The sequence below is a fragment of the Hermetia illucens genome, chromosome 3 (genome assembly GCF_905115235.1).
Source record: "Hermetia illucens chromosome 3, iHerIll2.2.curated.20191125, whole genome shotgun sequence".
Lineage (NCBI taxonomy): Eukaryota > Metazoa > Arthropoda > Insecta > Diptera > Stratiomyidae > Hermetia > Hermetia illucens.
The window spans coordinates 149,731,719-149,756,822 of NC_051851.1; the positions used below are offsets into that span (position 1 = coordinate 149,731,719).

Here is a 25,104-nt window from a genome sequence, read left to right on the forward strand (position 1 = left end):
TCATTTCCGGCTAGGTCTTTAAAGTTGGGGTCGGCTTTGACCTTTTTCAATATTTCCGCGTACGAAAGATTGCCGTTGCTGGAGATTACCATTGCCTCTGAGCGAATGACTTTAATCCATCCATCATTTCCGGTTCCTCCTAGATTTCCCTGACGATCGCACTTCGGGTTTCTCCTGTACTTCTAGTTCCGTTCTGCGGAGCTGCTAGTGTGCCTTTTTTTCTACCCCGCGCCTGTTGATTCCACAGAGGTTCTACCACTCTTTTACTTTGTGGAGGTGGATTGTCATACGATTCCGTGTTACTTGGGTCGCCTGTAATACTGTTAGGGCAGCAGATTTCGGTTTTCCTATAGGTCTTCTTTCTTCCTTCTTTGATTTGTCACAAAGTACCCTAATAGCTCGCACCTCACCAGCTCAACCAATTTAGTTCCAAGCTGTATGCAAGACATTGCTTCCGGATTAGGGCTTTATTCGCGAAGAATCTAGGTAGGATTATTCTATTCATATAATTCTTTCACTTTTATGATTTGCTGAGTTTCTATGAGCTTTCTCTTTTGCTGTCTTTGATATCGCAGGAGATCTTAAAATTTATGAGGTTCTCCTGAATTTTTTGATCTTGCAGTACCTTTTGAGCAGATGCCTTGAGTATCAACCAGCGATCACCTTTCAGCCCATCATTCCTCGTCTTTGATTTTCTTGGTAAAGTCTTGCTTCGTTTGAACACCTCCTTTTCCAAATCTGAAAGGCTTGTAGCATTGGATACCACGTTGGCCACGTTGTCCGCCACCTATAGATATCTACGGCCAGGAACGCACTTTCGCACTCGCAAAAACTTCCGGTACTGGGGTTTCCCATCCCCTTGATTTTATTTGCTGGGTAATTTTCCCATAGCCATTTTGGTTCACGCACCAAAGAAGAGCAAACACGTGTCCATACATAGTCTAAATACAAATTGCATGAACACATGTTTTCACAACAATATCCGCCACCTGAAGTTGCACCTGCTAGGAGATCTGGCAACTTCTCATAGGTCCGTCTGTTATACCGACTTTTCTAAGAAACGGTTACGCCTATTGATATGAAACGGTTACTCCTATTGATATGAAATCCGTTGGGAAATCGAGAGCTGTTACATTTGATGCAAAAAGGGTAGGGCGGGGCTTGCAAATGATTATTTCTTTCACGACCCTATTTTCAGAAGCTTCACCTTGACCTTTTGACCTTGGTTGACCTTTTACAAAAAAAAAAATATTAAGTTGCCACCGAAATTTTTTCCTTCTTCATATTTGGTCGCGTTTTCAGGCAATGGTTTTTGGGGGTATATCATATTTTCCCTATCCTGTGACTGCTTTTAGACCTTTGTCATTGCGTCAATCTCCTGTGGAGATGGTGGGTCATGTCAGTGTCTGTCAGTCTTCTGTGTTTGCGGGGTTTCCTAATCACCTATTGGTATTGCACCCGTGGGATTGAGGAGATTAACGAAGTACGACGCATATCTTTCCCTCAGGTTTGAGTTGGTAGCAGAGAAATAGAGGAAGCCGTCCAGAAGAGGACTTTGCTGACTAGTTATTTGTAGTTGCTCTGTTTGTGGAAGTATGAAATTTATGGCCGTTGTTGGCTCTGGTTCTTTTTTAAGTCGGTGTCGATACTCAAAACTGCAGAGGTGTTAGATGACCTATGGAAGAAATGCATTGCTGGATGTCTCCTGTTTGACGTTATTTGGCCTATGGAGTTTAATAAAATAATCTTGCCATCTTCATAGTATGTATAGGACCTACTTTATAACCATTCAAAATTCTTCCTCAACTCTTTGATATCGTAATTTGATTTCCCTTCATCAGATATGAATTGAGCGCTTATTTCTTTTGGTTAATTCAGAAACTGTAAGATTGTATCGAATAGCTTACGAAAACCAAATTACTGAAGCTTTTTACGCAGGTCTGTAGTGAGAAGAACTAGGCCCGGAGTAAAAATTGCGGGGAAAAAACTAGGCCCGGGGTGGAAACGATACGAGTGCTGGGAAAATTTTCTATTCTCTGTCTTCTAAGAAACCTAGGGCTCGGGGGAATTCCCCTCTCCCTCCCACCGCTCTCTCGTCAGGTCTGTTTTACGGCATTCCCTTTTCGGAGAATTGAAGTCACTACAAACCCTTTTATCTCAAAAGAATCCTATTTCCACTACAAGCATCCAATTCAGCTTTATCATCACGAACTAAAATAGACAAGGAAACTTGCAAAAAAATCTCGTCATACAGTCAGAATTGCGGATGTTCTTGTAAATAGTACGTCTAATTGAAAACGGTGATCCTATTGACAAACAGACTTTGAAAGTAGCACATCTCCAGCATGTTCCATCAAATGACATTGTCCTTTACTCACAAAGTGTGAATTTCTGGTTGTACTTGGTAACTGCCTGCATTCGGCTTTCATACTAACTTTTCCCATCTAATGCATGTTTAACTTTGAAGCGAGCAATAGCATGTTCATGTCTCGCGTGTTTGAAAGAATTTGTAATAGCTAACTTTTCATATTATACTATTAAGGACAACAGGGTAGCCTCATGCAATGCAGGAGGACACTTCCACAGCTTTCAAGTACTGCCACTCAGTCGCAGGCGTATTTTTATGGGTTGTGTCATAATGAAAGCAACGAGTAAATATCCTGTGAGTTCCATCAAGCCTAGTTGGGTTCCATTATATTTGGACAGGGTCGTTCAGCAGTTATTGTTTTACCTATTCAATGGAAGCCTTTCCTTCGCAAAGGTCGCATGAGTTACGTAAATGAGTATTCCAGCCAAGGACAATCAACGGAAATTACCAGGCATCAATGAAATGGATGCCTCCTTTTGTTCCAATATTCTTCATTTCTATGAATTTCCGATTGGCATAATTTTCGTATATAAAATTCTTGGGCTCTGATCGAACCGGTTTCATTCCTCCGTTCACGGTAGGCGTTCAGCAATTTATATTCCTTCGTCGTCCTTACTCGGGTACCTTGCTTAATAGAAGCCACTTCGTACATGCACACACACATTCCGACACCGAGAATCAAATTCAAATTAAATTGCATTTCGTCCTTTTCCCAAACTTTTGTTTTTCTTCTCTTCCAGAATTTCAAGTCGCGGTTCGGGCAAAATAATCGATGGAAGCTTATCCGATACACAAACGTATGCGGAAGTCAAGCCTGAATATAATTCATATGCCATGTGGCTGAAGCATAGTAATACGGCGAGTAGTCGCCTGTCGGAAGGTGATTCTCTGGAAAGCCTACAAATTGGTTCGCCCGGAATGACACGACACGGCGGACATAAATTACTACATCGTGGCGAATCACCATATATGCAGAGTCCACGATTGAATAGGAGCAATAGTATCAGGTAAATTTTTGTTTGACCTCGTTGTGAAACCCGAATGAAACCCGTCCAGGATTTCGTCCTTAAATGAAAACTTTATCGATTTGGTTTCTCTTCTTGTTCGTTTCATTTTCAAACCCTCGCCCGCTCGTTCGAATAAAACAAAACAAATAAAAGCTATCTCAAAGAAAGGACGTATCCCAGGTATAATAAAAGGACATTGATTTCTGTATTGGTCGATTATATGATTAACAAGAGATAGCTTCATTCAGCTCTTGTGGTTGTTCATTATCCAAGCATTATGCATTTTTGTTGCACCGAAGCCATCTCCACATGAGCTCTTCAGTTTTGCTTCATTATACCCATCGTAGGCGTGCAGTTAACTTATTTAAATAACATTTCAATAAAAAGAAAAATTGACTTGATTATGATAATAAATTTACTGTTTAATTTAGTTTATTAAAGGCTATACTAATCATAGGAATAAGTACTCATGCTTCGAATGCTCCCGTGCAGTTTGCATTGTTCTGTTTCTATTTTATCATACATTATGCATGGAAAACCTATTAGATATCTAATTTGAATGCCTAATTCTATTTAGCTATGTAAGTGCTTAACGCTGTCAGTCAACCTGTCGGTATTTTATTAGTATGCTCGCAAGCTCACGGAGGAAAGGGGTCTAGAGTAATTGGTTATGATTCTTACTTCCTGGCTTGTTTTATTCTTGGCTTCTTCATTACATGCGCCTAGAATTCTTGATATGTTTGATACTATCCGATACCTGTGTAAACATTAGTGCTAAGTGATTCGATCCACTTTCATAATATAAAACGAATTTTCCTCAATTACTTTGAGTTAACTTCTTGAATTCAGGGACCTTCTACGGGGTTAGTGGTGAGTCAATATGAAAATAACTGTCAAGCAAATACAGATAAAGTGAAATGTCCTGAATCCTATGCTAAAGCTTATTTCGGTTTCTGATGCCTGATTATGGTAATCCCTTAATTTATACGATGAACAATGATAATGAAGCACTCCAATACCATTAAAATTAATGAATATTCATCGATTTGACACCGGAGCGAATTTCATCGCTCAACTACGTAGGTTAGGTAAATGTAAAATTTGTATGAAAGTCCTGAAGGGTTTTTTTTTGTGTCGATAAAAAATAATAATAATGGAGGTAGTATATCCGAACAGCAATGATATTTGATCAATTTACATATATATAGCTTGTACTGGTGAATATGCGAGTATATGTAGGTTCCGTTTGGTGTTCATGATTTCAAAGGAAGCCAACATGTTTTGGGGTTCATTGTGAGGCCAGATTCCTCACAACAGGCTTCTGGGTTTTCCCAAAGAAAACCTTATGTAAATCGATTAACTGTCTCTTTATCTCTCTCATTTTTTAAAGAGGAGGAAAACATCGAAAACTGCAATCCGGGACTTTAGCGGCTGAAACCATGTCTACCTAACCAGTATCACCACGTTCTCGTCGTTATACATTTTTTTAACGTGAGAGTAAGACAAACACGTAACGTCACAAATCCATTTCACTTATGAAATTAGTTTTTGTCAATGTGCCCTCTTTTCCCCGGTCTGTCTTCCTCAGTTATCCAGTTTTGTCATTTCAACTAGAAAATGAGCGAAACTAGATTTCAGCAGAGCCAACTTCGCTCACAGCTTTCCCTTAGCATCACTGAATTAGGATCGCGTCACTATGCATTCCTCTGTGAAGTTAATCCTTAAAAAAAGTCGCCAGTGCTTTCAGTGATTTGAAACCGTCTTGGTCCTATGCTCGCTACTCCCGCGAGCCCACTTAATCTTCCCCCACTTCCACAAATTTTGCTGACTCCACTCTCAACTCCCCACGACAATCCTGTGACCTACCCTGTTCGTCTCTTCCCTTTCGTGTTTACCTGCTTGATCCCTACACTCTCTTCTAAATGCAGACTGCTTCGAGCCATTCGCCGTTCCTTTCCTTTTTTCTTCGTTGATTGAGTTCCTCATTAGTAAACCTAATAACAATTACGGACCTGGTCCTGATAGACTTCTTGACCTCTTCTACACTACAAAAACACATCACCCTCTTCCTGTGAAAATCTGCAACCAAAGTCTCAAAGAATGCTATTTTACTCACTATTGAAAAGAAGCCCTGGTTATCCCTATCCTTAAAAGTGGAGACCCTACTCTAGCTATGAACTAACGTCCGATCGCCCTCCTCTTTCCTTGCTCAAAAATATTCGAAAGATACGTCAACAACTGGTTGACCACGCGGGCCTCGTAATGAAGCAACAGCATGGTTTCTTGAAAAATCGACTTCTCCCAACTTTCTGAACTTTACCAAATTTGTTGCTAAGGGACTTAGTTCACGGCATTTTCGCCGAATTTTTTAAAGTCTTTGGTGCCATTAATCACAATATTCCACTTTTCAAACTTTCTCTGTTAAACCTCCTCTCCTTAATCATGGCTCTTCGCCTACCTACATATAAAACCATTCCTGCAGAGTTCCTTTTCATCCCATTCGTTCTCTCCTTCCTCTGTAAGCTCTACACCTCTACCCCATACTATTTTAACTTTTATTAATAACCTTCACTTTATCCTCACCTGCCGGTATTTGTTAATACAGATGTCTTTAAATTATTTACTTCTGTTTCGTCTCCATTTCGTACTATCTTGAGGGACAACCCCTATTATTACTAAGATCCACTCAATACCTAGATGTACTATTCGATGAAAAACTCGGTTTTATCAACCGCGCTTTTAACATATTTAGTTTTATCCTACGTTCCTCTTCCGAGTTTATCTCAATCCAGCTTTCCTTCACACTTTTCAACTCGTTGCTGAACACATTCTTCAATATTGCCCAATCATTTGATTTCCCTTCTGCAGCTATGACTGTCACGCTCTTGAAGCTGTACAACGCCAATTCACTGGATTCCTTTTCTTAAAAGAGCACTTTCCACGTATGCGTTATCCTTCTTGGCTTCGCAGTCTCAATCTCTCTTCCTTGTAACAATGTCGAATCTTCCTTGTGTAGCCTTTTCAAATTCTGCATTGCCTCCAGTAGTGCACGTAGTGCAGACTTTTTGGAAGTTCTCTTCAGGGAGCTCGACAGCTACTTCCACTCTCCGGTCCCACGATTATGCTGGTCCTACAACGTCCTATAACTTGGGACCTTTGATTCTGTCTCTTTCCTTAGCTCGCAGCTGCTTATTTCTCCTCCTGTTGAGGACAACTCGGAATTAGAAATTCACTTTTCTGGGTATTCTTTCTTGAATTAAGTGAAATATTAGGGATAGATAGATGATGTATATAATATCACAAACGTGATATCACCTTAAAGTGTAATATCACATTACTAACACCGATTGTCATTCAAACATCACCAAAGAGCACAACTTGGACCAGAATAATCGCCGTTGACTTTCATCGTCAACGGCGCAACAACCGGTATCCGGTCTAGGCCTGCCTTAATAAGGAACTCCAGCCACTCCAGTTTTGCGCCGAGGTCCACCAATTCGATATCCCTAATAGCTGTCTGGCGTCCTGACCTACGCCATCGCTCCATCTCAGGCAGGGTCCACCATAGACATTGCCCTTATAGATTGGGATTGAGTGACCTGCCCACCGCAACCTGTTGAGCCGGATTTTATCCACAAGCAGACGGTTGTGGTATCGCTCATTGATTTCGTCGTTATGTAGGCTACGGAATCGTCCATCATCATGTAGGGGACCAAAAATTCATCGGAGGATTCTTGCTGACCACATTGCCTCCTAGTGTACCGTTACGGTCTTGAATGAAGTGCTCTAACACACTTCAAGGCCCTGATCCAACATGGATTGTTGCGCCAACGATTATTATTATTCTTCTTTCGAACGCGGCCAAAAGTTCGCAATTTTTCTTGCTAAGAACCCAAGTCTCCGAGGACTACATAAGGACTGGTAAGATCATTTTCTTGTACAGTAAAAGCTTTGAATCTATGGTAAGACGTTTCGAGAGAAACAGTTTTTGTAAGCTAAAATAAGCTCTGTTGGCTGCCAATAACCCTACGCGGATTTCATCATCGTAGCTGTTATCGTTTATAATTTTCGACCCTAGATATAAGAAATTTTCAACGATCTCAAAGTTGTAGTCTCCTATCTTTATTGTTTTCGTTTGGCCAATGCGATTCGACGCTGTTCGTTCTTTGGTTTTTGGTGCTGACATTGTCACCAACTACTTCGTCTTGCCTTCATTAATGTGTAACCCAAGATCTCGCACCATCTGCTCGATCTGGATGAAGGTAGACTCTACATCTCTAGTTGTTCTTCCCATAATGTCAATATAGTCAGCGGAGGTCAGTAGTTGAGTGGACTTGAAGAGGATGGTGCCTTTTCTATTGACATCTGCATCGCGAATCACTTTCTCCGGGGCAAGGTTAAAGAGGACGCATGATGGGACATTCCCTTATCATAGTCCGTTTTTGAGGTTGAATGGTCTCGAGAGTGATCCTGCTGCTTCTATTTGGTCTCACACATTAGTCAGGATTACCCTAATCAATCTCCTCTATTTCGTCTCAGGGCGTGTACAGTTTTACCCTGGCTATGCTGTCATAGGCGGCTTTAAAGTCGATGAAAAAATGATGTAGCTGATGACCATATTCCAGCAGTTTTTCCATCGCTTGCCGCAGAGAGAAAATCTGATCTGTTGCTGATTTGCCTGGAGTGAAGCCTCTTTGGTATCGGCCAATGATGTTCTGGACATATGGGAGCAAGATAGTGGAGAACATTTTATGGATGGTACTCAGCAACGTGATACATCTATAATTGTTGGACTACGTAATATCTCCCTTGTATGGGACAGATAATGTCCCGTTGCCAGTCGTCAGGCATTGATTCGATGTCCCATACTTTGAACATTAGTTGATGAACCGCTTGGTGTAATTGGTCGCCTCCATATTTAACCAATTCCACTGTAATTCCATCGACTCCTGGCTACTTATGGTTTTTACGCCCCTAAATTGCACGTTGTCTTCTCCAACTCGCAGATATTTTGCTTGTTGAGCAGTTCATCAAAAATACTGAACCCATCACTCCAATGTGCCCATTCTGTCGGAGACTAGATTTCCTTCTTTGTCTTGGCATAATGAACATCGGCGTGAATAAGACTTCATTCTGCTGACTTGTTGGTAAAACTTCCGCTCCTGGTGTGGTTGCTCCCTATACTTTTCGACTTCACAAACTTGTTGGTTCTCCCAGGCTTCCTTTCTCCCCCTGTGAAGTCACTTTTCAGCTCGACGGAGTTCGTGATAAGCCTCTGCGCGTCCCCGCGTTCTTTGAGAATGCAGCTTTACTCGGTATGCAGCATTCTTCCGTTCCATTCGACTTCTCGGACAGCTGGAGAGCGGTGACCCCCCAAATTTGATCCAGCTGCCACTAACCGATGGGAGAAGGCTCTATTGACCGCTACGAGTGATAGTGTGCGTGAGGCGCTCGAGCTCCAATGCCGTGCGAAGTGCCGAGAAGTTCAGCGTAGTTTTCACCGCATAAAAAGAATTAGTTATTATGTTGGTTACAGAAGCAAGAACTTTTGATAGTCTTATGACGGACGTTAACGTTCGACTCCTCAGCTAAGGAGTGCAACGACACTGCACCACGGTTCTTATCCCTATTACATCCGGTGATGTTCTGCTTTTCGTGGATGAAATGGCTAGTTACCGACATATGAGGGCGCAGGTCAAATCCCAGACTAATTGTATGTCTAAAAGGTAATTCATTAGGGTTGCTTTTAGTCACCGATATTATTTCTTCTTGTTATCGGTGAAAGTCTTCATATTGCCTTTCCGGAGGGCATGAAGAAATTCAATTGGACATGACAGCTGACTACTCTGAATATAGGGAATCGAAGACAATGGGCCAGCACGTCTGAGTACTCAGAGGCTATGTTTCTCCACCACCACTAACACACACATATGATATCTGCTTGTTTTTTTCCCGGTCATGGACCTTGGCCAGACGGCTCTGGATTTGGGAGATAAACACCAACAAACCACGGTTCTAAGTCAGATAGGTCATGGCGCCCTTCCTCTCCGCATTAATGGACATGGCATCGAAAGAGTTGATCAATTTATATATCCAGGAAGTATGGTTTCTGCCTATAGTGGTACCGAACTGGATGTTGCCTGACGCATTAACAGCCCTAAATCCACTTTCACTGCATTGTCTAAAATCTGGAAATACAGTTATCTCAATATGACCGTGCTAATATTCTTTCTGTGTTGCTGTATGGGAGTAGCAGATGAAAAGTGACCTCCACTGCTTCTCGAAAGCTCCAAGCCGTCGTGAACACCTGTCATACCTGAAATATCATCGAAGTACGCTGGCCTGGTACTATTTCAAACGAAAGGCTTGGTCAGTACACAGTCCTGTCACCTGGACGCGACATGATGGGAAAGCGGAAGTGGCAGTGAATAGGTCACACATTAAAGAGGGCGACAATTGCAGTGGAGCACACAATCCCAAGATGATTGTGGTTCCCCTCAAGAGTACTTGGCACAGAACAGTAGACGAAAAGTAGATTTTAGCGCACCGCCAGCGAAGGCGCGTAGGTACGGTTGGCGCGCGAATCTGCGACCGTGTTGCATGAGACGATCATTCTATTTTTGAATAAGTTCTGGCACCAAGTGTTATCCTAGAGCATACCAGTTTAGTTCGTGTGACACACGGTCAAACGCTTTCTCCAGATCCCGCAGTGCAATGTAAAGAGGGCGATGCTTTTCACTGTGTTTCTCCATGAGTAACCGCGCAGCGTGTATTGCGTCAGTAGTTCCGCAGTTTTTGACAAATCCGGCTTAATTCAGGGTTATTTCAACGATTTCGCGAATACGGTTGTAAAGAATGCGTTTAAAAATCTTCATGGTATGGGAAAGTAACCTGAGCGGACGGTAATTTGGACATTCTGCTGGACTACCTTTTTTTCCATATTGGAACAGTGGTACTTTCTTGCCAGTCAGATGGTGTTCTACCTTTCTGAATAACCCCATTAAAGAATTGACTGAGCCACAGTGTTAGGTTCCAGCTTTTGCTTTACTGTGGCTTTCCCCGATTTTATTCGTTTTGTTGCCTCCTCGACTTCAGTTGCGCTGACAGTCAGTTCTAGGGGTTTTACGTGAGTACTTGTCATGGAAACCACAATCAGAGCCCCGCCGAAGCAAGCTACGACGGTACCAGTCTATACCCAGTGCATGGCTCAGTATTCATACCGGCGGATGCAAGACCTACCTAAATCTCTACCAAACTAAGGAGTCAGGCACCCGCGTTGAAACGCAACACCACACTGAGACCCGCGTTAGCTTGAACGCAACCACAACCCCCACGAAGCTCCCACTAGGGGGCCAACCGCAAACAACCGAGCTGTACGCACAAACAACAGGAATTCTCCTGATGTATATGAGTCCAGGCGCTATCCCGGTTCCCATGGTAAGGTTTCGTGACCAATTGCCACTTCAGATGAGTCCCCGTGCAGACTCGGGTCTGATCGCCCTGGCCCCCCGGCCACTTGGCCGACAGGGTTGCCGCGCCGTCTTCCTCACCGCCACCTTCGAGCACCAGTTGCGCTGACAGGTGGAACTGCTCCAAATGTCGGCAATGATTGTGGAAATGGAGGATGAGCACACTCTTCAGTCGAAATCTGCTCAAAATATTCTCGTCATCTATCAGTCGCGGCTCGACGATTGGGAAGCAAAATCCCGTTTGTGTCATTAACGCAACAGAAGTGTTCGATATTCTGTGTGCGTTCGTTTCGGCATTTTGAAAATCGATACAGATCTCTCTCGCCATTCCGTGTGTCCAGTTTATTGTAAAGATTTTTGTAATGGTCAGCTCGGGTGACAGCAATCGCTTTCTGTGTTTCCCGGTTGGTATTTTTATAAATTTGCCAATAACGCTGGCGTTTCTTTTCACGGACCTTCATTTCAACATCATCATTCCAAAGCCAAGTATCTCGGTTGATGTACCGCTTACCTGACCTCAAGGGTTGCAAAGGCCACTTTGTGGATCGTGTCTTTCATTTGGTTCCACAATTCTTCCATATTCTTAATGGTTGGTAATCGCGTAAGTGAAATCATTTTTAAGGTTTTGTGTAAACACACATGCAAAAGGGGGATGTAAATTTTTTTTAACGAACCCATTCTCAGGAACTACCAAACCGAAAAATCTGAAAAAAATCAGGGGGCTGCCACTATATGGTGCCTAGGCTCCGAAATACCCTCCATGCCAATGCCTGTTCAAATAAAGTTAATAATAGTACATTACTATAATTTTTAGTAATTGAAAGGAAAACTCCCCTTAAGTTCACCCTAGAATCACAATGTGGGCTACAGCATAGAGCATGATCCTGCCAAATTTGTTGAAAATCGCAGTGTTACTAACAAAGTTATACTAAGTCAAAACTGTCGCTCCTCTGCAAATTCAAGACTATGAATGTCAATATCACTTGAAAGTGGCTATTTTTACATAATATATGCATATTTTAGGTGCTACATGCTAATGGGACAAATGCACACTCAAATCTCTTTTTAAAAGAAATACACAAGCGTCTAGCTTCCGGTTTCCCGACTTGTTTCTTTCTTCTCACGAAATCGCCTCCATTTAATGCGCGGTGGGCCAGTGCGTTCCTCACACTGTTTGATCGGTGGCTTAATTCACAGGACCCCTTTCCCTCGTGGCACCTGTTACCGCCTGCCTTTTTATCCACATGAACATTAAGGTTGCCGGCAATGATTATATAGTCGTCACCAGGCACGTGACAAGCCTTTTCATTGAGAAGTTACCAGAAGGCATCTTTGTTGGCATCAGGTCGACTTGTCTGTCGTGCGTACGGAGTGAAGAACTGAATAGTGCGATCTGCTGATGTAATCATCAACCGATTCTCAAAGCGTTCGACTTCTTTAATTACATTATGGAAACACTCTAAGATGGCAATGCCAAACACCATATTGAGTGTGTGGACTACCAAAATAGAGAAGTTTTAGCCATTTTTACCGCGTCCGCGTTCAATGGCGCAACTTTTGGCGCCAGACCATCGCGTCTCTTGCAGAGCGCAGATATCAATGCGCCTGTTCCTCCAAGTAGAAGAGAAGAGATTCCGGTCAATGCACTCAAACGGAGTAAAGCTGCTGGGCTTGATGGTCCATCCGCACACACTACAGCAGATCTGCTACTTCCACTCATGCGGATATGCTTGGAATCCGACACCTCCCCCAGATAATGGAAGAAGAGATGATTGGTAAGATTCGGAAAAAGGGCGCCGGTTTTGAGTTTGAAAATTGAAAGGGATCTGCATGCTCCCTGCTGTCATAAAGATAGAAGCTAAAATATTACTGGAACGCATCAAAGAACATCTCGAAAGCGTGATGACAAAGAACAGACGTTTTCGCTCCGTATCCTCCTCCATTGACTACATCAACATCCTACGGATCATTTTGGAAGAGTACCCCAGTCTAACATGTCATCCTCTACGCATAGGGGGCATTCCGGTGAAAATCGGGGTCCGTCTGGGTTGCATCTTGCCATTGATGTTATTTCGTCTTGTTGTCGGTGACGTTCTTCATGCTGCTTCGTTCGGAGGGTGTGGAGGAATTCAGTGGATGATGACATCTTTCGTCAAACACTTCGACTACATTGATGACATCTGACATTACTCTCTCACCGGGTCATGGACCTAAGCCAAATGCCACCAGATCAAATTGAAACTATTTCGTGTTAGTGTTCTTTCTGTGTTACTCTATAGGTGGAGCTCATGGAAAGTGGCCGCCACTGTTACTCATAAGTTCCAAACCTTAGTGAAGACCTGTCTGTGACATCGATGCAATCGGAAGACGAAAGTGGTAGTGGATAGGTCACACATTAAAGAGGGGTGAAAATTGCAGTGGAATTCACAATGCAGTCGAGGAGTGGGCCGCCCAAAGAGCACTTGGCATAGAACAAGTGAGGAGTACGGAAATCTCGAGAAGTCCTAGGGAATCGAAGCGCATTTCAGCTAACCGCGGGCATGACACATAGGTTGGGTAGATGCGCTATACCCCCAAAGGGGTAAGTGGCTACTATGTCTATAAATTACAAATCATTTTGGTCCTTTTCCATTATGGATCAATAACTACATCATCCCCCAGTGCGTCGACTGCAAACAAAAGCAGTCAAACTAGCGCTGACACATTGACTCCGCACATTTATTATACAATTTTTCATTTTGGGTTTGGCGAAAGTACTTCCTTGCCCGAAATTAAACACCAAGCTCCGGTCCATGCAGCCTTGATTTTACTCTAGTCATCATTTACACTCAGCTCCATTCTCTCGCATAAATCACATTCCCCCGTGGCGTTGACCCGTATAAATAATTGCAAAATGCCTCGGGATGTTCCGGAACACAATACAATATCACAAAATCCCATGGAAGACCGAGCACTTTCTTGTTTACGAGAGGGTTAAAATAACAAGTGCAAGTGCATATTTTTCAACCGATGACGACTACGACAAGAATTGCACTTGGATGCAGGACACCCATTATTACGGCTGAGTGTTGCAGGGTTTAGTCTGGATAGTATGGACGTTCGTGCTATTGATGTTTGTTTTGTTTGGACAGCCCATTTTAGTTTGGCTTTAATAAATATCCACATGCAAACATGCAATGAAAGGCTCAGTTAATGAATGAGGAGGCCGAGATGGCCTCCCCTTTTACGCTAAATTGATTCTCATCAGATCTCTGGCAGTGATAAGTCTTGTCGGACGGAGAAAGAGTTATTTACAACTTGCTGGCATACATGCATTCACGGACGATTAAAACCATTCAAATTGTTACTAAAGATTAATTGTCCAATCACTGCAATTCTAAATTTAACAAAGGCAGAGGCTGCTCCTCGCTCTGTTTTCAGTTGATGGGCAAGTGAGCACTGCTTGGTCAAGAATGCAATTCTGTGTGCACTAACTGCAGCGAAAAAATGACCGCGGGTCAGAGCGGTCATCCTCATCAAATTGTGAATTGTCATGGCATATTCTCGTCTTTTTGTCACCCATTAGTTGGCTATATTTTCTTGATGATTATTTTGGGGAAGGTACGCAATTAAGGACATTACTTGCACCCGCTTAAGCCGAATGACATTTGCTTCTTTCTGTATTATTTGCGGCCGTTGTCCACATTATGCTCAACTTTATCGGCACCTTTCATCCAAAATTGCACCGAAAACTTGTACAAAAAAAATCCTTATCGATTTCAATATACTTTTTTATCACCATCTAAACTCCAAACTATTCCAGATCAACTAAATCGGAAAAGATGTATCCTTCGATGTTAAATCGTGGTCCGGATGTGGAAATTGAGCCATACTATTGCTTGCCTGTGGGCACAGTTCAACCCGGGACAAATGGACATCATGGTGGCGGCGTAGTTCCATGGAGCCAGCCAACCTCTCCGACACCACCGAATCGAGGATTCACCGGACCTTTGTCGCCTACACATGCTGTTCCGGGTCAAATGCCAGGCTGTCATCGTTTAACATATCCCAAGAAGAATGACGAAGGTAAGTCGATCCTTGCTTCCCATGCAATGTGCCTGGGTGGATATTAGAATGGGTAACATTTCAAATTTGCTTTTTTTTAGTGCATGGAAGTGCTGCATCCTTGCTGTCAGGTGGAAGTTCCCTGTATGGCTCGGCAGAGGAACGACAAGCGAATGAAGTTCGCCGGCTGAAAAGGGAATTATCTGATGCTAGGGACCAAGTTATGAGCTTGTCGAGTCAGCTATCAACAAACGTGAGTACATTTTGACTGTAATTTAAAGTTAGTATTAGCGATAAAGTTGTTGTTGATTGAATTGTGCTATTGAAATAGATGAAACTGGAAGGGTATATGTCTGGCAGCACACGAGATAGGGGGCTGTAAGCGAATTTCAGTTGAATGCTCCATTACGAGCTGGTATTCCATGTTTTGCTGAACAGACATGTAAGGATGGAGTAAGAATTTAATTTACTTCAAATTTGCACATAAGATAGAACAGTTGGGGGCGTAATTACAGAAGACGACTCCCAGTTGACTTTAAGCTTATTCGAAATTTGGGGATCTTGTAGCTATAATGAAAACAGGAGTTAACTTTTTAACGTGATCAAAACTTCAGGATAATATAGAAGGGCATCACCCTTCCGAACAAGCCAGTTTAACTTGGTGTCCTTTCGGGAATCGAACGAAAGCTATGCAAAATTTGAAAATACCCCATTCAACATTACTGTCATATTTATATCAATTGATCCATATAATTAGACTTCCTAATTAATTCTAAATCAATAAAAGATATTTCCTTTCCCTTCGCCGCGGGGTTACTCGATCCATTTCCAGATATCCCATATCCCCATTCTGTGAGTTCAGCGGCCTTTTTCTGACTCGTCCCACTTCTCCTGCCATTCCTTTTCAGTTCGTGCGAACTGTCGTTGACGCGCAGGATATTCTCCAGTGAGATACGCTCGATCGTTGTCTTTCTTTCGCCAGATTCTCAATCGGGACCATTCCTGCTGTCACGCAAGCTGCTCCACTGGATATTGTTCTGTAAGCGCAACATGTTCGGAGTACACTTATGCGATACGCAGCTCCAGTCCTTCTCTTATTTGCTGTATTTTTCAGGGCACCTGGCCATACTGGGGCTGCCAACAATAGGATCGAAATGACCACCTTCGAAATAAGGAGTCGACGGCTTGGCTTTGGGCCACCTATATTTGGTAGCATTCTCGCAACCAGAGCTCCGATGTTATATGCCTTGGTTGCTGCACCCTCCACATGCAATCTGAAGTTTAACCTCTGGACAATCATTACGCCTAAGTACTTAAGCGCAAGCTTTGAATGAATTATTTGCGTTCCAACTTTGACCTTCATGGAAGTGCATTTTCTCCGCTTGGTAATAAGTACTACTTCCGTCTTATGGTCTACGAGCTGTAGACCATCATTCTCTAACCTGTGTTTAATCTCGTAGACTGCTTCATTTACATAAAGCTCGACTTCTTCGTGAAGGCTTGCAGCAACTGTCACACCAATATCGTCCGCGAAACCAATGGAGGCACCAGTAGGAAACTCTAGCGTCAGTACTCCGTTATATGATACATAATAATCGACCAGAGTGGCCCTAGAACGAACCCTTGTGTAACTCCGCATGTCGTTTGGTATAATGTCATTCCTTCATCTGATTCGCAAGGCAGAACCCTATCGATTAGGAAATTGGCGACGATACGCCCCAGATTCTTCGTCACGCCTAAGTTGATTAGTTACTCAAGTATCTTACTCCATCTAGCGGAATTGAAGACATTCTTCACATCAAGTGTAATCACTGCACAATATTTGTCCTTGTCAGGTGCGGTCTTAGCTACTAGGACAACTGCATCCGTTGTAGGTTTCTTCTTTCGAAAACCGAACTGATTATCGGAGAAACCGCCATCCTTTTCGGCAGTACCCGAGCCTCCCCACTGACTTTGATGCCAAACTGTTTAAAACAGGTCATCTATACAAAACTTTAAGTTTTTCCGTCTTCTCATTTAATAGGTGTGCATTTTACACTTAACTGCCAATAGGTTCCTCAGTGAGTAATCTATAAGGCTGCTAAGCACTAAGCGCTAAGACGTTGCGGAGGCTTACAGTCATTCAAACTGAAGCTATTTATGGCTTCTCCTTTTACAACCGGGCTTGGTGCCAGTTTAGATGAATGCCCCTACGTCTCTTGACAAATTAACAGGTTAGTTTCTTGGTAATCGACGGCCATCCTAAAGACAAGAACAGGAAACCAGAAGAATGTTTCCCCAAAAATACCCCTAATGTGAGGAAATATGGGATGTGCGTGATAAGAGCATAAACAGCCTATCATTTGCAGTCTTTCGAACCTATTTTTTTCAAAGAACTCAGACTTCATTGGATATCAGTTCCAACGATGCATATCCAGACATATTTAATGCGAGTGGTATGACACCCTCTCTACACCATTTCTCTTAAAGGTGGCGCTGATAAATCAAACTTTAGTATAATAATATCAAAACACCCCCATTTGAAGCGTCACATTTTTTTAGGGAGATTGAGGACCTCCTCCAATTTCCCCCTGCGGGAATGGTGTTCAAAGTTAAACCCTACCATTATGATATGAAATTAACTCTACTTCGAAATACCTTAACTTTTAAAGGGAGGATGGCCGACACAATTCTAGAGAGAAGAGGATCTTCCCTTTTCTCTTACATGCCTTCACCGCCGTCCTTCCTCCTGGGGTAAGGTAAAAATTTAAACTTTCCAATGATTATACAAAAAAAAAAAACACACATAACTTTTCAAAAAATGTGTTCGCCACCAGGTAACATCACGGTTGAAGAGGGAGATGTTCCCCCCGTAAACACCCCACTCCTTCAGGGGGAGAGGCTGACAATTTAACCCTCACTTCTGGCTGTTTTCTAAAGCTATATCTAGTTATAGCATGCGGAAATTGTTACCTATGATACTCTCTCTAGTTACCAGTGATTTTTGATTAATTTTCAAAGCTAAGAATTCCCTCCTCAAATTCTGTTGAAAAAGGAAAGAAGGGGGAGGAAGGAAAAAGAGGGTGTGAGGAGGAAAGAAAAGGAGGGTGTGTAGGACTCCCTTTTTATAGTACCGTTGAAAAAAATTGGGGCGGCTATTTTCTGTATTATTAATAACCTTCATCGCGATGTGCAATAGGTGGTTTCCTCTGCAACCTGGGTGCCCTACCAATAAGCTTATTAATGGTATGAAAATAGTCCCTTCTCGAAGAGCCGTTCCTTTTAGTGATTGTTATGGCTTATTATCGGAAGCAGAAAGGCGGTATATGAAAGGGAGGATCTTCCCCTTTGTTTAACATACCCGCGCCATCCTCTCCCCTTCACGGAGAACGGTTGAAAATTCAATTATTTAAAAAAAGACCCACTTTGACGTGTCATAACTTTCTAAGGGGGGGGGGGTACTAACGAGTTTTCATCGGGTTTGAAGAAGGAACGCCGCCCCCTTTCCTCTCCATAAACTTTCCACTCCCTCCACAGATGAGATTGCTTACTTCATCTTAGATCTTTGGTTTGGATCCAAGTGCCGCAGTAATTCCTCCTTGAAGTCTATACTATGTGAAGTAATCCCATGTAAACCATGTGTATGCTCCTAATCACATCAAGCTGCCTAATGATAGTGTTAATAATCTTCGACCGCGTAGGGTTGAACTAATTGACAGGTTCTATATGGATCTAACCACAATGCATTTAGCTCTTCTTACCATTGATCTTAGGGACCCTTGACCCATTGTAAATTTGTTAATTATGGTTGAATTTCCACCAAACTTTCTAGAATAATGTCCCAATATTAAAACCTATGTCACTGTAATTTTATGGACCTAGGATGGACTTAAAAGGGAGGGGGGTAGATAGCAGTAATAGACTTTTATTAACTTAATTTAAAGGGGTATCGAAAGGGACGGTTTTTTGAGATGTGGAGACCACATGCATGGATCATCATGGTTTTTTTTTTAATATTTTTCGGTTGGCTACTTTCAGAGAACGGGTCCTTGAAATAATTAACACTTTTCGGTCCCCCGCACTCCTTCCCTTTACAACCAATATTAAAATGGAAGACCTGTTTCAAAAAGTGCTAATTCAGACTTTTCATTTAATACCCCACATGGCTATTTTCGGTGAAAAAACGTCTACCCCTTTTTCGGGTGTAGGGCGAATCCCCCTTAAGTTGTGTTATTGCGTGCTTTTTGAAGATTTCCACCTTCGAAAAAAGACACACAAATAGACAGAACCGATTTTTATTAAGACATTGTTTTAGACAAAACCTCAAAAGGGAAGATAACAGCAGAATTAGGCCGAATTTCCGCATTTTTACGCCTTTCAAACTGTTACAACCCTTTTAGATGAACTTTTATGGTCATTTAGAACAATCACTGTGAACAACAGTAACTTACTTAAAGGACCACTTTCAAAGCATTATTGTCACATCAATCTAAAAACGATCAATAATAAATGCAAATTTAAACTGGTATTTCCATATGTATCACTCACACATTGTGAAACTTTCACTCCTAGTCTACTTTCGTCCCCAAGTCATACCGGTGGCGCCATATTTCTTACATCTCCGTCAATTTATAGGTTTGCCCGCTATAAATTCAACTTTTTCCCTTTAACTATTTATCCTCCCTTGAGGCATGTATATATGTACTCGTATATGGCATTTTCCAGCTCTTCAAGGCAATTCTCGACATTGGCTTTTCCTTGACCGTGTCCTGTCGTAATTGAAGTTTTTCTTTTGCTGCATTCACTCCACTTCGCGACGGAAAATCTGCAGAGAACAAATTTTTATTTTCATTTTTTATATTTCATTCCTTTGTTTTGTTTTTTTTTGTTGCTGCTACTACTCTTGTTATTGAAATGAATATCCTTGGTTAGGTAGGAGATGTCGAGTGGGTTGTTATATTCTTGGCAACTTGGAGTAAGGATTCTCTCTTCCAACGGATATATGGAAAATTGGATAAGTGCCAGTGCACGTTTTTGATATTTTTCCAGTTGCATTCTTTGCTTTTGGTTGTTTTTGATTTTGAGAGTGAAACGAGGGAGGAAATGGATCTGATTTTATTGTTATGACAAAGTGGATAATGGTAGAATTCTGGCAAATAGTTCAGTGGTAATTATGGTAATGGAAGTGAAGTATTTTTTGGGGTTAAATTTTTCCATTTTACTTCATATTTTACCATATTGACAGTAGCTTCCCACGCTGTCTGTGACTGAGTTTATCTTCACAGCTTTGGAAAGTATCTCGATTTTTTTAATGAGGAACTACTTTTGACCTCAATATCTGTAATGGTTGTGAATAAATGAGAGGTCCTTGCTTTCACCTAATGACTGAAATTATCTCCTGGTGGGATGTTTGTATTTACACACAAAAAATGTAGTGCTTGGCCTGTGTGGTCAGCGGATATTCTTTGGGAACTACGAGTACTTGGAGAAGGATAGCATTCAATTTTCGTTGTTTTAGGGGCTGCTCGATGGACACTCGGTAGAACCTTGGGCTTTGTCGTTTCCAACCCGGCAGTTTCTATGGAACTTTGCTTCCATTCCACTTTTGAATGAATGAAACATGAACATAGCTTCTAACAAAGAAAGAAGGAGGTTACGAAGCATTCTACACTCTAAAAATGTTCATCCCTGTGAAGTATAACAAAGATACTCTGCGCGGTATTTCTTTCTTTTCACTCTGAGTTGACCTTCCTTTTCTGAAGGAAAGATACCTTCAGAGCCAATGTAAAGAAATTATTCATGTTGAATTCTTTGTTAAGCATTACCTCCACTATTAGTTGTTGCATAATATTCAGAATTTACTAAACAATTTATTTGGTCATTACGCTTGAACTTAATGATTTTTATCGTTATCTGAAGCTTTCTTTTTGGTGCTTCAAGAGGGGATAGTTACTTACCATAAGTAATGGAAGCTCGTCCTTCTACTATACAATGGTCTCGTCTCCGCATTGGACTCGGAAGAATGTTATTTTCAAGATGGCTGTAACTAGGGAAGCAATTGTACAACAACAAAAACAGCTTACCGTTTAAACCTCTTCAATGTATGGTTATCCTCATCATGAACGCTTCGCATCCTTTTCGCATCCCGCTATCTGCTATCTCTCATTCTTTGAGGGTTGAACTGTAGTAAACTTCTTGTTAAGTTAGCAACTGTCCAACTCCTTTTCACTGGAAACGAATGGCGAGGTCTAAAGTTAATTTCCTTGGAGCTAACCCTTGCGAAACGAACCGAGGGACAAACAGTATTCACCAGGTTGAAGGAAGGTTCATTCGGGGGGGGAGTGTATTCTTATATTTGTTTTCACCGAATATAGTCGTTCGGGCCATCAAATGAAAGGTCTCGATTAGCTTTATACTTTCCAACGCTGGCCTTAGTTTTGATATTTCATACAAAAGGAATGAGTCCCGGAAATTGATAATTTTTGTCATGGATCCATTCGCAGCAGCCCAAAAATTTGGAAAAATCACGAAGCTGCTACTATGCGGAATCCAGGCTCAAAACACCCTCTATACCGATATCGGCCCAAATAAAGTTAGTAATAATATATAACTATACTTTTTAGAAGACTCGTTCATCCAAGTATCATCAAAGTTGGAGTAATATGGACTGTGCTATGGGGCATAATCCTGTTGCCTTTTTTGTGAAAATTTACTGCAATTTAAAACTTTAAATATCAAGATCACACTAAAGCGAATGATCTAACCTAATATTATATATACGCATAAACATTTCAACCTGCGCACAAATGGGATAAATGTCCATTCAAATGTTCTTATATAAGAAGTACACAAAACCTTTCATACTTGAAGCGCGATTTATTTTTTATTGTTGAGTAAAAATAAACTAAAAGGAAAGTTTGTCTGAAGTACCTCACACCCATCCCATACCATGAAGAGTTTTAAAAGCATTCTTAACAATTGTATTTGCGGTATTATACAAATAACCGTAAACCAACCCTGGTTTGTTAAGAACTGCAGAACTACTGAGGTAATACACGGTCCGCAATTACTCATGGAGGAGCATCGTGAGAAACATTGCGCTCTTTACATTGCATTTCCAAATCTAGAGAAAGAATTTGACAATATGCCACGCGAACTTGTCTGTTCTGCGGAAACACTTAGTGTCAGAGGAACTCGTGCGCTGGGTTGAATGCGAAGAGTAACGTTCGAAGTGTCGCAGGTATATCAAAACTGTGTCTCTGCCGATGTTGAAAGAAGCGTCCTTTCAACTCTCCTCTTTGTTCTTATTATGAGCACTGTCCGACGGAACAGCCAATGCCCAGCACCCTACAAAATACTCTATGAAGAAGATGTGATCCTAACGTCTCATAGCAAAGCTATCCTCGGACAACTTGTTCAAAAATGAAAAGATCGCCTCATTAATCTGAATAAAACAGAATTTTTGAGGACCGATCCTAATGAAACAGGCCAAATCTACCCAGAACTGGGCTATTTAAATATCTCAGATCAATGCTATTAGCTGATGGTGAATCGCGAAATGAAATTGCTTCACGCATTATCGCAACCTGGATGATGCATCAAATCTCAAATCCAGAGATTATCGCAGAGTCATCCCCGCGGTCGCTCTCTATGGTTCTGAGGCATCTATAAAAGATAACGAGCACCTCACGGTAATGGAGACGAAAACGTTGCGTTGTACTATTGACTTACCCTGCTCATCGGTAGTAAGGATAGCCCTGAACGATATAGGATTGCACCGATCGTGAAAAAAATTGCGGGAGAGGCGTCTTAGATGATATGGTCACGTAATTCGCGCTAAGGAAAATTCACTTGCTAAGATTGGTTTAAACATCGAAGTCGATGAGAAACGACCAAAAGACCGGCCGAAACAACGGGCACCTTGTTAAAGAACCTGCTATTTATGATCCACTTCTGAACTCCGTTAATGACTTTGTCCAAGCAATGTTGCTCTCGCTTTTTAAAATAAATGATGCGTCCAAGGTCTATTTAGTCAATTGTTGGAACCCACTTCTGTGGTAAATGGTTAGATGCGATATCCTCATCTCTTGTGCAAGGTCCCGCTAGTTGTCAATGAACCTTGCAAAGTCATCCAAGAAAATATGTAATTAGGTGCTATGGGAGTAGACTTTTTTTTCTAGAAGTTGCTTCTTCAAAAAGCTTGTAATATGCCGGATGTCTGCACGCTATATCGCTTATTATTGTAGAATAAAAATGGACTGGATAAGAAATTCGTCTACCCTATCTTACTTTCATCAAAAATATATCCGAGCGACCATTCCTCCTTTTCCTTCCTTTTCAGAAGGAATTTCCCAAGGAAATGTATTGAATTTTAATTTTTCGTAAAACGTTAGAGTTGCCTTATCACATTAGCCGGATGGAAAATGGAATACAGACCTATCAGCACCTTACTGCAGTCCAATGAGATTTTTCACACGCTTTTTCATGCTGCCATGATAATCACTTTAAAAATATGGCCAAGAATCTTAATATTTCAGTTTCTTTTTTTCATCTCCAGCAGATGCATCTCAAAATAGCAAAAGTACGGCCTGTCAAATATAAGTACTTCTCTTCTTCTTCAATGGAGCAAGAGGGCCAATCGACCCTTAGCCTTCAGGATAATTTGCTTTAACTTTTCTCCGTCCAATGGCCGCATCACCCAGTTGGACAATATTAAAAACGATTCGCTCTCCGCGTGGATTATGTCCTCCCACCTTCTGCTATTCTAGACCGTTTTCCTAAGATTTTATTTTTTAAACACTCTGTACTCATTTATGCTTTGCACGTGTCCAACCCTCACGCCACTCGGGCCCTGATGCCTCAGACAACTTAACGCGGGTTCAACATTAATGACATCTTGAAGCCTCGGAGGCTTCGGTGAATTCTGACCGTTGTATCTGCATATTTCAGTTCAAATTTGACAAGATAATGCCACGGCTGTTTTTCCATTACGCACTTTAGTAGGAGAAATGTGCTATAGCGCTGACATGTAATTGCTCCGCGAATGACACCGAAGGTAGAACTTCACAAGACGCTAGCACATACTTATGTTCCGTGAGATCTTTACCCATTGAAACCACCGCCAAACTGTTGCCCTCTGGAACAACCGCAAAGTGGACACCGCTCTAGTTTCCTCTGAAGTTATTCAGTGCGTCATTCTAGCCTCTCCTACTTCTCTCTGCATTTCAGTTCTAATGGCATGCAAGACTTTACGGTGATTCTGTCCCTGCTAAAATCTCTCTTAGACTCTTCTTTTCTTCTTTGAATGCAAGACGATGGAAGAAGATATGCTCTAGGTTCTCCGAGATCGAAAGGTAAGCACCTGTGCAAAATTTGCTTATACCATTCCTTTCTGTGAATTATCAATGGCTTTGCATGACCGACCTCTCGTGCTCCTCATTCTTGGACTGGCAGGCACTACCTTGCCTTCTGCTTTTCCGGTTTAAATACAGAGGTATAGTGTTCACTAATATTGTAGGACATAACGCAAGCTTGTGAATAATTAGAAAGTCCCCAGCCGAACCGAGCCTCATCCCCTCTGACATATACTAACTTAACCATTGTTAGCCAATAACTGCGCAAAGGCCTCTAAGAGACAACGTCCTCTCGCATTCATCAGTGAACTTCCTCTCCTGTGGCGCATGCATTAAAGTCACCGGTAATGACTTTCGTTCTCCATCCTTTCGGCTCCAGGACCAACCTGTCCAACAGCATAGAAACTATAGACATATTTATTGCCTATATTTGTCCATATAAAGCCACTTGCAGGCTATCTTATACATCTCTCCCAGGATTTCTATGGATTTCGCTTGGTATAACCATTTACACCTCCGATTCACAGATGGTCTTCGGGAACAAATCTTGAGCGGCCTTACAGTGGTTGAGTCTGATTTGAATCATTTTTTTTTCCACCGTATACACTGCGTTTTTGAATTTAGCATACTTGCCGCTTTTTGGACTATGCCTGCAATCCAGCCTCTCTTTCCTACTGTACAGCATGCACTTGAAGCTCATGTCATATTTTCGGGCAATGTAATCCTTTTCCCTGCACTGTTTGTATTGCCAGACCAATCAGCAGCCCTTATATATGGCCTCGTTAAATGTTCGTACAAAAGAGACTATCTCCTCAAAAAAATCTGCTGGTTTACCTATCCTATAAGGACCTTTCCAGTTTCCTGCTCTGTCTCTGCTTGTAGTC

At 41.9% G+C, this 25,104-nt stretch overlaps 1 protein-coding gene across 7 annotated transcripts in view; it reads left to right on the top strand.

Moving 5' to 3' along the window:
* LOC119651713 (protein sickie) overlaps positions 1-25,104 on the top strand; it is a 467,977-nt gene that overhangs the window by 359,406 nt on the left and 83,467 nt on the right. For 4 of the 7 annotated variants that reach the window (XM_038055429.1, XM_038055427.1, XM_038055431.1 and 1 more), the window contains 4 exons: positions 3,109-3,375; positions 3,529-3,555; positions 14,647-14,909; positions 14,990-15,141. In XM_038055429.1, the coding sequence (XP_037911357.1) occupies positions 3,109-3,375; positions 3,529-3,555; positions 14,647-14,909; positions 14,990-15,141 (709 nt within the window). The remainder of the gene's footprint in view (positions 1-3,108; positions 3,376-3,528; positions 3,556-14,646; positions 14,910-14,989; positions 15,142-25,104) is intronic. The other 3 variants (XM_038055428.1, XM_038055433.1, XM_038055430.1) reach the window with 2 other exon arrangements.